This window comes from Neophocaena asiaeorientalis, unplaced genomic scaffold (genome assembly GCF_003031525.2).
Source record: "Neophocaena asiaeorientalis asiaeorientalis breed wild unplaced genomic scaffold, Neophocaena_asiaeorientalis_V1.1 scaffold67, whole genome shotgun sequence".
In the NCBI taxonomy this organism is placed as follows: domain Eukaryota; kingdom Metazoa; phylum Chordata; class Mammalia; order Artiodactyla; family Phocoenidae; genus Neophocaena; species Neophocaena asiaeorientalis.
The window spans coordinates 7,398,184-7,410,534 of record NW_020173731.1 but is presented as its reverse complement, the minus strand read 5'-3'; the positions used below and the strand labels follow the sequence as shown (position 1 = coordinate 7,410,534).

Below are 12,351 nucleotides of genomic sequence, written 5' to 3'. Positions count from 1 at the left end.
GAGCAAGTGCAAAGGTCCTATGGCAGGAAAGAGCTTAGTTTCTTCTACAGGTAGGAAGAAGTGACAGGAACAGTATGATTGAGGTGGGAGCTGAAATGGGTGGGACATGTGGGCAGGGGCCTGGCCTCAGACAGGGAGTGGTTTTAAACACTGGTTATGTAGGATTCCCTGATTTTTTTTTTTTTTTAATTTCTGATGCCCAGGACTGGCCCCAAGAGAATTAATTGGTCTGAGGTGGGGTTGTGAAATTGGTATTTTTTAAAGTTCCTTGGATGATTCCAACTTGCAGCCAGGATGAAGATCCACTGACATGGGGCCTTACAGACAGTCAGAGAGACAGAAAAGTGAATGGTGAAGAATATGGACCCTAGAATTAGACAATCTAGTTTTGAATCCCATTTCTGCCACTGACTAGCTGTGTGATCCAAAGCACATTACTTAAGCAAAATGGGGATAGTAGTTTACCTACTCTGTAGAGTTATTTGTAGGATTAACGAGCTAATACATACAACGGTCTTAGAAAGCATGTATTAAGGATGCAATGACTTCTAGCTTTGGCTGCTCTATGTGAGCGATAATGGCAGCTTGGCCCAGGTTGGAGGTGCTGAAGGTGCAAAGACAGAGTCAAATTGTATATTTGGAAGTAGAACAAATGGGGCTTGTTGAAAATTGGCTGACAAAGATGAGGAAAAGAAGGGAATGAAGGATGGTTTCCATGTTTGGGACTTTAGCAATTGAAGTGGTAATATTTTACCAAGATTGGGAAGACTAGGAGAGGAACAAACTTTGAAGAACAAAATCAGGAATTTCATTTTTATGTATTAAGTTAAAGACACTCTATTAGATATCCAAGAAGAGATACCTATTAGACAGCTTAATATGTAATCCTGGAGCTCAGGAGAGAGGAATAAATTTCAGAGTCATTAACATATAATGCTGTGCTGTCCAATATGCTAGACATTAGCCACACTTATAAGGTTATTTAATTTAAATTTAGATTAATTAAATAAAAGTACACATTCAGTTTATTAGACACTCTAGTCACATTTCAAGTGCTCAACAGCCACAAGAAGCTAGTGGCTACCATCTTGGACAGCGCAGATACAGAACATTTCCATCATTGCAGAAAGTTCTAGAGGAAAGTACTGAGTCTCAATCCATGGAACTATAGGAAATCATCTATGAAGTGGTTCACAATTCTGGCTACACATTAGAATCACCCCAGGAATTCAGAATCAATTCATCTTGGGGAACTCCCAGGCAATGGTAGTTTTCAAAAGTTCCCAGGATGATTCTAAAGTGGAGCCAGAGCTGATCTAAGAAAATAATGTTGGTAGGGCCCTAGAGTACCCCAATATTAAAGGCAGTGATTCTCAATCTTGGCTGAACATTGGAATCACCTTTAGAGCTTTAAATATTACTGATGCCTGGGTCCTGCTTGGAGAGATTTCTGATTTAATTGGTCTAGAGTGCAGCCTGGTCTTCAGAACTTTTAAAAGCTCCCCAGTTATTCTAATGGACATTCAAGGCTGAGAACCACTGATTGATAGAGGGGAAAGGTGTAATGAAGAAGAGCTTAGAAGAATAAAATAATGCAGTACAATGAAAAACAAGAGAGTGCAGTGTCCCTGAAGCAAAAAGAAAAAAAGTGTTTCTAGAAAGAAGAAATGGTTCTATCTGTTGAATACTAAAATTCAGTTCATTTAATAAGCATCCCATTGGATTTTGTTGGGGTGGTGCTAATGGGAGCCAGATGGGAGTGGGTAAAAGAATGAATGGTTGATGAAGAAATAAATACAGTGATTGTAGACAACTGTTAATACACAGTTTCAGTTATGAAGAGGAGCAAAGAATGCTGGCAGCAGTGGGATAGTGATTTGGGGTCATGGACTAGGTTTTTTAAGACACAGATATTAGAGTATGTTTGTATGCTGAGGGATACTATAATAAAGGAGAAAATGATTATTCAGGAAAGAGGAAGGATCTGGCAGGAAGTTGACTTCCTATCCAAAATCCCTACCCTCCTTCCTCCTTGCTTAAAGATCCCCAGTGTTTTTCAAGTCTTCAGGGCTGTTGTCCTTTCCCCAGTTCAAAGATTAGCCTTAGCCAGTGGTTCTCAAACTTTAGCATGTGTCAGAATGACTTACAGGACTTTTAAAAACACAGCTAGTCCTGCATCCAGAATTTCTGATTCAGTAGGTTTGGAGTAGGGCTCAAGAATTTGCTTTTCTCACAAGTTCTCAGGTAATGTTATTGCTCTGGTCCCAGGAAGAATCTTTGAGAACCACCGGTCCAAGTTCATGAAGGTTATCCTTTCCTTCATAAGTAGTTTTAGGGATGGGAATTTAATGCACTTCTGGCCAATGAAAGGAAGTCTCTAGGAAGATTCTAGGAAAGGTTTCTTTGCTGATAAAAGAAAAAAAAAAAAAACAGTCTCTCTCCTTTCACCAGATGTTATCATATTGAATGCAATACCTAGAACCGTGGCAGCTATCTTAGAAACATCATGTGAGAGCCAGACTGTGGCAATCTCCACAAGATGCTGAAGATATCAGACTAGAAAGATGGAAAGAACCAGGTTTGTTTGTTTTTTTTAATAATGTTACACTACTGAATTAATCCTGGAAACCCTGTCTTGTGAAATAATATACTTGTCTTATTGTTAAATCATTTTGAATTAGATTCTTACTTGCAACCCAAAGCAACCTAAGTTTTGTGTAGATTCCCAAGACCTTAAATAGTTGAGTCAAGATGAGATTTAGGGGCACCTCTATATAGAAAGAACAGAGGATGCTTCCTCCCTGGTAACGTGACAGAAGGTAGAGAGTGTGGGTACTGATGCAGATAGATTTGGTGGTTGAAAAATGAAGTAGCTCCCGGCTGATTCCTTCTATCTTACCAGGGCAGGAGGTATCAGGGAAGAAGAGGATACAGCCTGTTTAAGAGGTGGGGAGAAAGTTTGGAAAAGTCTTTTTAGAGAATAATAAAAATAACTGACTGGGAAAACATAAGTTATAGCTAACTGTTCATTTGAGATTTGTGATCTTAAATTTATAGAAAATAAGCAGTCAGCCTAGTTTGACAAATTTCTCCAATTTCTTGGGTGTAGATTGATATAGAGCAGACAGCTGACTCTACCACAGTTAAGTCTTTCTGGGTAAACATGAAAGAAACAGAGAAGGACAAGGAAGGACAAGGTGTCTTCAAAGAAGTGCTTATGAGGATGGACCATAGAATCAAAGCCAGATTCTCCTCATCCCGGAGAGTCTTCCCCAATCCTCATCAAGTTTTGATTGGGTTTTCTCCTGGCATCCCAGCAGGAGCTCCTAGCATACTGCTTGTATTAGTTGTCTATTATTGCATAGCAAATTACCACAAACTTAGAAGCTTAAAACAATATTCAATTGTAGGCTTTCACTTCTGTAAGTCAGAAGTCTAGGCACAGCAGCTCACGGTCTCCCAAGGCTAATATCCAGGGGGCTACATTCTCATCTGGAGTTCAGGGTCTTCTTTCAAGTTGATGTAGTTGCAGGATAATTCAGTTCCTTATGGTTGTAGGACAGACATCCCATTTTCTCACTGGTTGTTAGCTGGGAGCCACTCTGGGAGGCCACCCACATTTCTTGCCACATTGCCTCCTCCATCTTCAAAGTTAACAAGGGAGATTCTCCCTCACTTTGAATCCCTCTCACACTTTGAATTTCTTCTTCAGGAACAGCCCAATTCCTTTTAAGGGCTCACATGATAGATCAGGTCCATCTGGATAATCTCCCTTTCTTAAAATTAGCTGTGCCATGTAACATAACCTAATCATGGGAGTGACTATCCAATCATATTCACAGGTCCTGGGGATTTTACAGGGCTTGTTCACCAGGGGCAGGAATCTTTGGGCCATCTTAGAATTCTGCCTACCACACTAGAAAAGTGTCCTTTTAAATGGAGGAGAATAGACAAACCTGACAGAAAAATTCCAAATAATGTAGATACTGTCCCCTCCAGGAGGTGGAACATAACTCTCTGCCCCCGAAATGTGAGCCATGCACAGCGACTTCCTTTTAACGAGTACACTGGAGAAACCTGACAATCACTACCTGAGCCTGAAGGTCAATGTCAACAGTGATAAGTCACATTGATGTCATGTACCCTTGATATGCTGTGACGGGAATGTCATCTTACCTTTGTGATCTTCCTCCCCCAAACCCATAACCCCAGTCTAGCCATGAGAAAAACATCAGACAAACCCAAATTGAAGGACATTCTACAAAATACCTGCCCAGTACTCTCAACACTGTCAAGGTCAGTGGAAACAAGGAAAGTTTGAGGAACTGTCGCAGTCTAGAGGAGCCTGAAGACATATAATGACTAAATGTATTGTGATATTCTCATGGGACCCTGGAACAGAAAAATGAAATTAGGCAAAAACTAAGGAAATGTGAATAAAGTATTGGCTTTACTAAAAAAAAAAGAAAAAGAAAAAAGAAAGAAAAAATGAAGGGAGGAAGAAGGAAGGAAGGAAGGAAGGAAGAAAGAAAGAAAGAGAAAGAAAGAAAGAAAAAAAGAAAGAAAGAAAGGAAAGGAAAGAAAAGAGTACTTTATCACAAGAGGGCTTCTGACCTAGATTCTGGATATGAAGGGAGAAAATCAGATTTTGTGATACATACCCCTAGAACTGAACTACTCTGGAAGCTGATTTAGGAAATAAGACCTATTGCTCTGCTTCACTACCAGCCTTATGCAAGCATCAAAGTTTCCTCAATCTCCAAACTTCCAACCTTTCCCTCTTCTCTCTGTCCCTTCGTGGGGTGATCTCTCCCATTCCCAAGATCTCATCCATCCCCAACTCACTGAAACCTCTCAAATCTTCAACTCCAGACCTACCCTCTCTCCAGAGCTCCAGATTCATGGTTTACATACAACTCTCTGCTGACCATCATTGCCTGTATGTCCCATAAACAGCCCAAACTTAATACATTCAAAATGGAATTTATTCTCTTCCTCACCAAATGTGTTTTTCCTCTTCTCTTCTCCAAGCCTGGGAGTCACTTCTAACTCCTCTCTCTTCCACAGTGTGCCAGTTTCACCTATAATTTATCACTCAGATCTTTCCCTCTGTCCCCACTGCCTCTGTCTTGGTCCACTCCCTCACGGCTTCCTGCCTGAATTATTCTAACAATACCCCACTCGCTGCCTCTAGCTTGCTCCATTCTCATGTATTCTTCACTCTGCCATAGTTATCTACTTAAAATGGTAACCTTGTTGAACTCTTTTGCTGCCTAAAATTCATCAGTGTTTCCCACTGCCTACAGGATAACCAGTTCTATATAAGACAAATTGATAGTTAGGATTAAACACCTGTCTCCTGCATACTATTTCCTGCCATTTCCCCAAACCCATCCTTTATGCTCTAACACCAATCTTGCCTAACTTCTCTTGGACCATGCGGCGTACTCTCATGCATCCTCCCCTTTTCATGTGAAGTCCTCTGTCATTCCTGAATCCCCAACCCTGAACCCCTCCTTTCCCTCCCAGAATCAGTGAACACTATCCACCCTTTAATACCCTAAGCTGCTCAGATATCCACTCTTAGGCCTTGTTTGACCACCTCCTCCTCAAATTGAATCAATACGTTTCTCATTCTGCTTGTTTACCTGGTATATAGTTCTACGATTGTGCTTATCCTAGTATTCAATATATTGTCATAACTTATTTAATGTTTGTGTCCTCTATTTGACTATGAGCTACTTGAGGGCAAGGAGAACTTTGTATTCTGCTTTTTTTATAGCTATACCTGACATAGTATCAGACACACAGCTGGCTTCAACAAAGGCTCTGGACCTTATTGCTGCCTATACCACCTAGGGAATGCTAATGTCTTGGGCTAGGATAAAGGACCACGGGAATTGCTGACGTGGAGCAGAAAGCAAAGACAACGGAAGCATAACCAAATAATAACTGAACCAACTGCTTCATTGGTGCCAGACCACTAAGCCCTTCATAGTGCCCTAGCTCAGTATTCACCACACCCCTTAGCTGGTGTTAGCATCATCCTCACTTTACAGATGAGGAAATGGAGGCTAGAGAAGTTAAGTCACTCGTCCAAGGTCAGACCCCGGCAAGAGGAACCAGGACTTGAAGGAACCCGAGTGTGTTTGACTCCAGAGCCCCATACTCTTAAGTCCAGCTAGCACTTGAGCTGGAAGGAAGTTCCTTGCACTGATTCAAACTTGTGAAGGACAGTACTGGGCTTGTACTATGTGGGCAGCAGGGTGCCACTGCTCCCAGCCCACGCTGCGTGGTCCAGCAGGTAGTGTCTCTGCTTGGCCAGAAGCTGTGAGGGACAAAAGCAAAATGTCTGTGAAGGGTCTATCCCTTGGTATTGATTTGTCAAGGCCCTGGGGTCCCGGGGGCAGGTAGGAGGGATTCCAAAGGGTAAGCCAGTCACTGCAATGTCAGACACGAAGTTGGGAATGGAAGTAAAAGGTGAGGGAGCCAGAGTGGAGAGGATCGAGCCAAGTTGCCAGGTCTTGGGCAATTTCAAGCCCAAGGCTCTGAGCCAAGGACAAGTCACTGTGCCTAAAATAACCTCCCAAGAGAGTCTTAACTGACCATTTTGTAATCATTATCCCAGTTCTGACTTTTAGGTCAATGTCATTAGCATTGACTGGACCCCTATTATACGTTAGCACCGTGAAAGGTACAAAGACCTGGTCTTCTGCAGAGACAGGGCAAGCGCACAGGACACAATGAGAGCGCTGTATAAAACAATACATAATGCAGTGCCAACCTGTGCGGTCCCAGCCACAAAGCCAGCTGGAATTCACAGAAAGGAAAGAGCAGAGTGTGCTGGCACAGGCAGTGGGGGCTTCTTGGAGTACAGGACCTGAAAGGAGGAAGACAGAGTAGAAGAGAAGAGCTTTTCGGGTAGGAGGAAGAGGGGGAGCAAAGGTGAGGCGGCAGCAATGAGAAGGAATTGTTTCTTGGGCTGTATGAAACCCATCTGTGGAACAAAGGATTCTTGTTGGAGAAGAATAGTATCTGAAGTTAGATGAGCAGGGAAGATCAGATGATAGAGGTCTCGGATCCAAGAATATATTGATCAAGTAAATTTAACGTGCAGAATCCAAAAGTTCGTCACGTGGGCAATGAGAAATCATCCGGGCTTTGAAAAAGGCAGTTAAGAATAAAAATTTAGGGCTTCCCTGGTGGCGCAGTGGTTGAGAGTCTGCCTGCCGATGCAGGGGACACGGGTTCGTACCCCGGTCCAGGAAGATTCCACATGCCGCGGAGCAGCTGGGCCCGTGGGCCACGGCCGCTGAGCCTGCGCGTCCAGAGCCTGTGCTCCGCAACGGGAGAGGCCACAACAGTGAGAGGCCCGCATACCACAAAAAAATAAAAATAAAAATTTAATTTTAGGGAGATTTATTTGGTGGTAGTGTTTGAGATGGATTAGAGACGAAAGGACTAAAGGCAAAAAAAAAAAAAAACTGTCAAAAAAAACCAAAAACAAATAAGCCCTGAATGCTTCTTGGGTATCCACTAAAAGTCTGACTGCATGCAAACTTAATAAACATAGTCTATCCCCTGCCAGTCCAATGGGGAAGACATTCATTAATCCCATGGTTACCTATTAAGGACCTGCTATATGCCAAGGATTATACTGGGTCCTGGGGACGCAGTGAAGAATAAAACAAAACTCTGGCCCTCATAAAGGTTAGCGTCAGGTGGGTGTGGAAGACAACACAAAAGCAAACCAATAATTACATCAATGTAAAGCCAGGTACGAAGTGCTAGGAAGTAAAATGAAGCAGGGCATTGGGCAGGGAATGGTGTGATAAACAGGTCAGGGAAGACCTCTAAAAGAAAATGTCACAATATTTCAAACCCAGAGAACAGGCAAAATGGAGATGCCACCGCTAGAAACAAGAATATTGAGAAGGTGACTCAGTTTGGAAGAGTACAGAGAAAGTGGGGAGTCTTGTTTCAAGTGCGGCAGGCTTGTGTTAAAAGCAGGATATCCACACAGAAATGTCAGGACACTAGAACTCTAATGTACAAGATCAGAGGAAGATAAATTAGGTTAGCCATGTAGATTTTAAAATCATCCATTGATATTTCAGAGATAAGAACCTTCTCTCCAAAACTAATTTACATGAAATGAAAGTAACTCAAGGACTGAAAAAATTGGAGTATAAGATACACAAATAGTTTTATCATATCTCCTGTGATGATCCCCATGCTCCAGCCTCCTGGAACCTCAGGAATTGGGCAGTGACTTTGATAGGCAGCAAGCTAGTAACAAAATAATAATACTATAATTGAGGCTCATACACAACCAACCTTCCAAAAGATGTCTGTCCCCTGTTCCTTCAAACTCCTAAGCACGGGTGTTGGGATAGCTCTATCCCTCTTCTGTACTGACTCCTTGGACCATATGTTGTCCCTCTGTGATTGCTTCTTCTGCTGATACTTCTGAATGTTTTAATGTTTGGGAGAAAGGAATTTGGCAAGCAAAATAAACAAATTTTAAACTGACCAATCCTGCTTTCCTAGAAATGGCAGGAATTAACGTTGGGATAGACTCATAGGCTCCAGTTTGCCCGGAACAGTTCCAGTTTCGGCACTGTAAGTCCCGTATCTTGGAGAAACCCCTCAGCCCTAGGCAAACTGGGATGGTTGGTCACCCTACAAATGGTATGACCTTGACTGCTATACCCTATGTCTGACGTGCATGATGCAACACAAGGCTTTACATCTCTAAAGAGACAACAGCGCAGTCAAATCACGTGCTTAGTTTCCCAAGCCCTAGCCAAACTGCTACCCTAGAAACTGGGTACTCTTTCCTACCCAGACAGAGGAGCTGTGTCAGAAATTTCTAGGCATGTGGTGACCCTGGATTCCTCAGCCTTCTATTCCCACCATCTCACACTCAGCTCCAGCTACCACCTAAACAAGGAACACCAAATCCACCAGTGACCCCAATCCATGGCACTGGCCACCCTCTCTGCCCAGCCCTGGCCAGCAAGCTGGTAGGGCCTGGGGCGGTGGTCAAAGTTGGATTATCAGAGAGGGAAAGAGGAGAACCCATCTGAGATGGTGACGTGCTGTACCACAGCAAATCACAAGAAAGGGGAACCCCATATAAATTACAGTCTGCTGACGTTGGGAGGCGTGCAGTTTGCGTCTTTGAGTTACAGAAATACTAGAAATGCTCACTGAACAGTCCATTTCGGAGTTTTGGGTCCAAAGCTCCAAAGGGCTGACTCACCTTCAGAGCAGAAACCACGTGATAGCCCTGGTATTAAGGTGCACAGCATACGCTCATTCAGAAGCCGTAGTATTTGAAACTCATACAGATCTTGGGTAAGCTCACAGATCATTTCCGCCGGTTATTAGAGTCTTCTCCAAAATTATAAGGAAGATTCAAAGAAAATGCCAAGACTGATATTCATCCCCCCTTGTTACAGAATTCTCCTGCCTCACGAGGTGAAAAGAATAAATAAGCAGGGGACACAAGCCTCCAGGAATCATCCCTCTTTGGCCCTTTGTCACCTTGACTGCTTGTGTACATATTAAAATGTAGAATTTAACTAAGCTCTTTAGGTATCCTTGCCCAACTTGCACACACAAATCCTACTAATTGAACTACTAATAGCCAAGGTGAAGGGTAGACGTAACTGTTGCCTTTTTTAAATGAATTGTCTAGGAAATTGCCTCAGACCCCAAAGAAAGATTACTGTTAAAATTTCCAAGGACCCAAATACGTGAGCCCTGCAACAGCCGTTTCCTGGTCCCTCCCCGCAAGGCTCAGCCTGACTGACTTTGCTGTTGCAAGATTGCGTCACTGACTTTTGCAATTTTCTGGCCAGTCCAATTTCCCCCTCCTCTCTTTGCCCTCTCCCTTTCACTGCTTGAAGCGCTTTTAGCCCAAGGTCTCTCCTTTCCCCTACTTGCTAACTAACTCTTGTGTATGGATAACCAAAGCTAAACCAGAACACCCGCCGCAAAGGTGATGAAGTTTAATCCTAGTTGAAATCAACCCTACCCTCCTCATGCTTCCTAGAGTACTCTCTACTCTTCAGCTTCTTACCCAAGCTGCCTACTCTCACTCTTCTGTGCCTAAACTGTTTCTATGCTAAGTGGAGCTGGTACGGTGGCGTTGCCCCCCTAGATCCAGGGAAGTGGCATATAATTATTGAAGAAAGTATGAAATATTTGCAGTTCAGACCAGCAGACAAACTTTTACCAACGGCCCCCCTTCCATGTTCACCTCTCCCTAGCCCCCAACTTCACTTCTCAAGTGGGAGTGGGGACAATTTGGATTTAACGGCAGTTCCCTGATACACAAAAGTACAAACACCTACAGGCACAGAGACTGACATCACACACACACACACACACGCCCCCATCTGTGCATAAAGGGCACCCTCAATGAATAGTTATCTATCAAGTGACCCTAGCGATGCAAGCACCTATGAATAAAACCAGTCAGACCAGAAATAAACAGCATAAGCACAAAGTGCATTATGCAGAGCCTGGAGACCCGTTCTGATCATTACCCGGATCCCTCCCCCTTGCCTTCTACCTCGGATCCCTATACGTGTGGGAAGACGACAAACCTCCTGAATAAAAACTAATTTTTCAGTTAGGTAGAACCCCAGGTGTCCTTATAAGGGGTCCTTCCAGGCTGCCCCGGACGAGTGAAGCTGTGACCCCACCCACACGATTAGGAAAGAGGTCTGGGACTTCCCTGGTGGTCCGCACCCCGGGCTCACACAGCCTGCGCGACGTGCACGTCTCGTGGCTGACTCCCCCAGGGTCCTTGCCCCGCTCCTCCCCCGCCCTCCTCTTCCCGCCCCCTCCACTCTCTGGCCGGTGCAGCACTGGCCCCAGCCCAAAGATCCCAGGAGGCGGGGCTCGGAGAAAAATATATAAGTGGCCCCGGGGCGCTGACCAGGTGTCAGTTGCGGAATCTCCATCCGGAAGACCCGCGGCTACCGAGGAAGGGGAGGAGGAGGCGGAGGAGGAGGAGGAGAACGCAGAGCCGCGGGACCCACGCACACCGTGACCGCCCACCCGGCTTGCGCTGCCTGCTGCTCGCTCGACGCCCCTAGGTGAGTCCGGCCGGGAAGAGCGCGGCGGGGCGCGGGGTCCCGGGTGGGCTCCCCTCTCTGCAGGCCTACCCCGAGAGAGCCGAGTGAGGGCTGCTCGGGAGGATGCATCCGTCTTTCGGTGGCTTAAAAGCCCCCTTTTCTGCTCCGCTTCTCCCGCAGATTACTCCTACCCCGAGAGCCCGGAGCCGAGATGGAAACTGTCCAGGAGCTGATTCCTCTGGCCAAGGAGCTGATGGCGCAGAAGCCCAGACGGAATCTGGTGAGGCTGTACGTGCTGGGCGGCGTGCTGGCGCTCTTCGGCGCCGTGCTCGGCCTGATGGAGACCTTGTGCAGCCCCTTCACGGCCGCCGACAGCCTGCGGGAGCGGGAGGCAGCGGTGGCCGAGCTGCAGGCCGCCCGGGAACGACAGGCCCTCCGGGCGCGGGCCCTGCTGGAGAAAAGCAAGCAGCTGGAGGCCGTCCAGGGCTGCCGGGCCCCGACCAACCGGCTGCACGCCTCGTAGGAACCTTGGGGGCCGGCGGAGGGAGGGGGAGAGAGACACACAGGGAGAGGAGAGTGAGGCAGAGCGCGAGGGTCGGGCTCGAGTGAGCGTCTCGTGCTGTTTGGACTGACGAGAAGCTACTGATTTTAGAACTGAACTACCACGTGGACCCACCAAAAGGCGTTTGGGATTGAGTTTTGCTGCTGTGCAGCACTGCAGAAAGATGACATGTCCAGAACCTTCCAGCTATCTGACTGCACCCAGCATTTTGCACTAGGGTGAACGGGGGAGAAATGCTTTTTATATTATTATTGTTATCGTTATTAGGTAGTACCGTGACCACCATTTTGCATTTTGAAATAAAAAACGTTTTGTATTCTATCTCAGCATCTGATTCCTGAGGGGCACGGTTTTCTGGGGTGGGCAGCAGGGAGGGCGGGCATTTTGGCGGAGGGGGTCTTCTTAACATGAGCCCAGTGGAGAGAGGAGCAGTTTCCTGAAGGTCAGGCAACACTTGCTTCAGGGCTCTGGACTCATATTGATGTTACATGCTTATAAGTCTGGTAAGGATTTGTTTTTGCTTTGTGTTAGGAGTGGCAAGAGGGAAACTTTCCTAAGTCCCACCAGACTCAGCATTTTAAGATCAGAAGATAAATCAACTTCTGAGCTAGAGTAAGTGAATGAGAGATACTGGTTAATTCTAGGGCACAAAGCCTATTTGCCATCTCACACCTGTGCACCAGAGGATCTCGTGGTTGA

At 45.4% G+C, this 12,351-nt stretch overlaps 1 protein-coding gene across 1 annotated transcript; it reads left to right on the top strand.

The window, feature by feature from the left end:
• Nucleotides 1-10,951: 10,951 nt before the first annotated feature.
• G0S2 (G0/G1 switch 2) lies at nt 10,952-11,973 on the top strand. The gene is made up of 2 exons (XM_024750998.1): nt 10,952-11,111; nt 11,271-11,973. Exon 2 carries the CDS (start codon nt 11,302-11,304, stop codon nt 11,611-11,613), a length of 312 nt encoding a protein of 103 aa, XP_024606766.1. The 5' UTR covers nt 10,952-11,111; nt 11,271-11,301; the 3' UTR covers nt 11,614-11,973.
• The last annotated feature ends 378 nt before the right edge of the window (nt 11,974-12,351 follow it).

What these genes read in the sequence shown, in the direction of transcription:
- G0S2 (XM_024750998.1), top strand. Translation starts at nt 11,302, where the DNA reads ATGGAAACTGTCCAGGAGCTGATTCCTCTGGCCAAGGAGCTGATGGCG.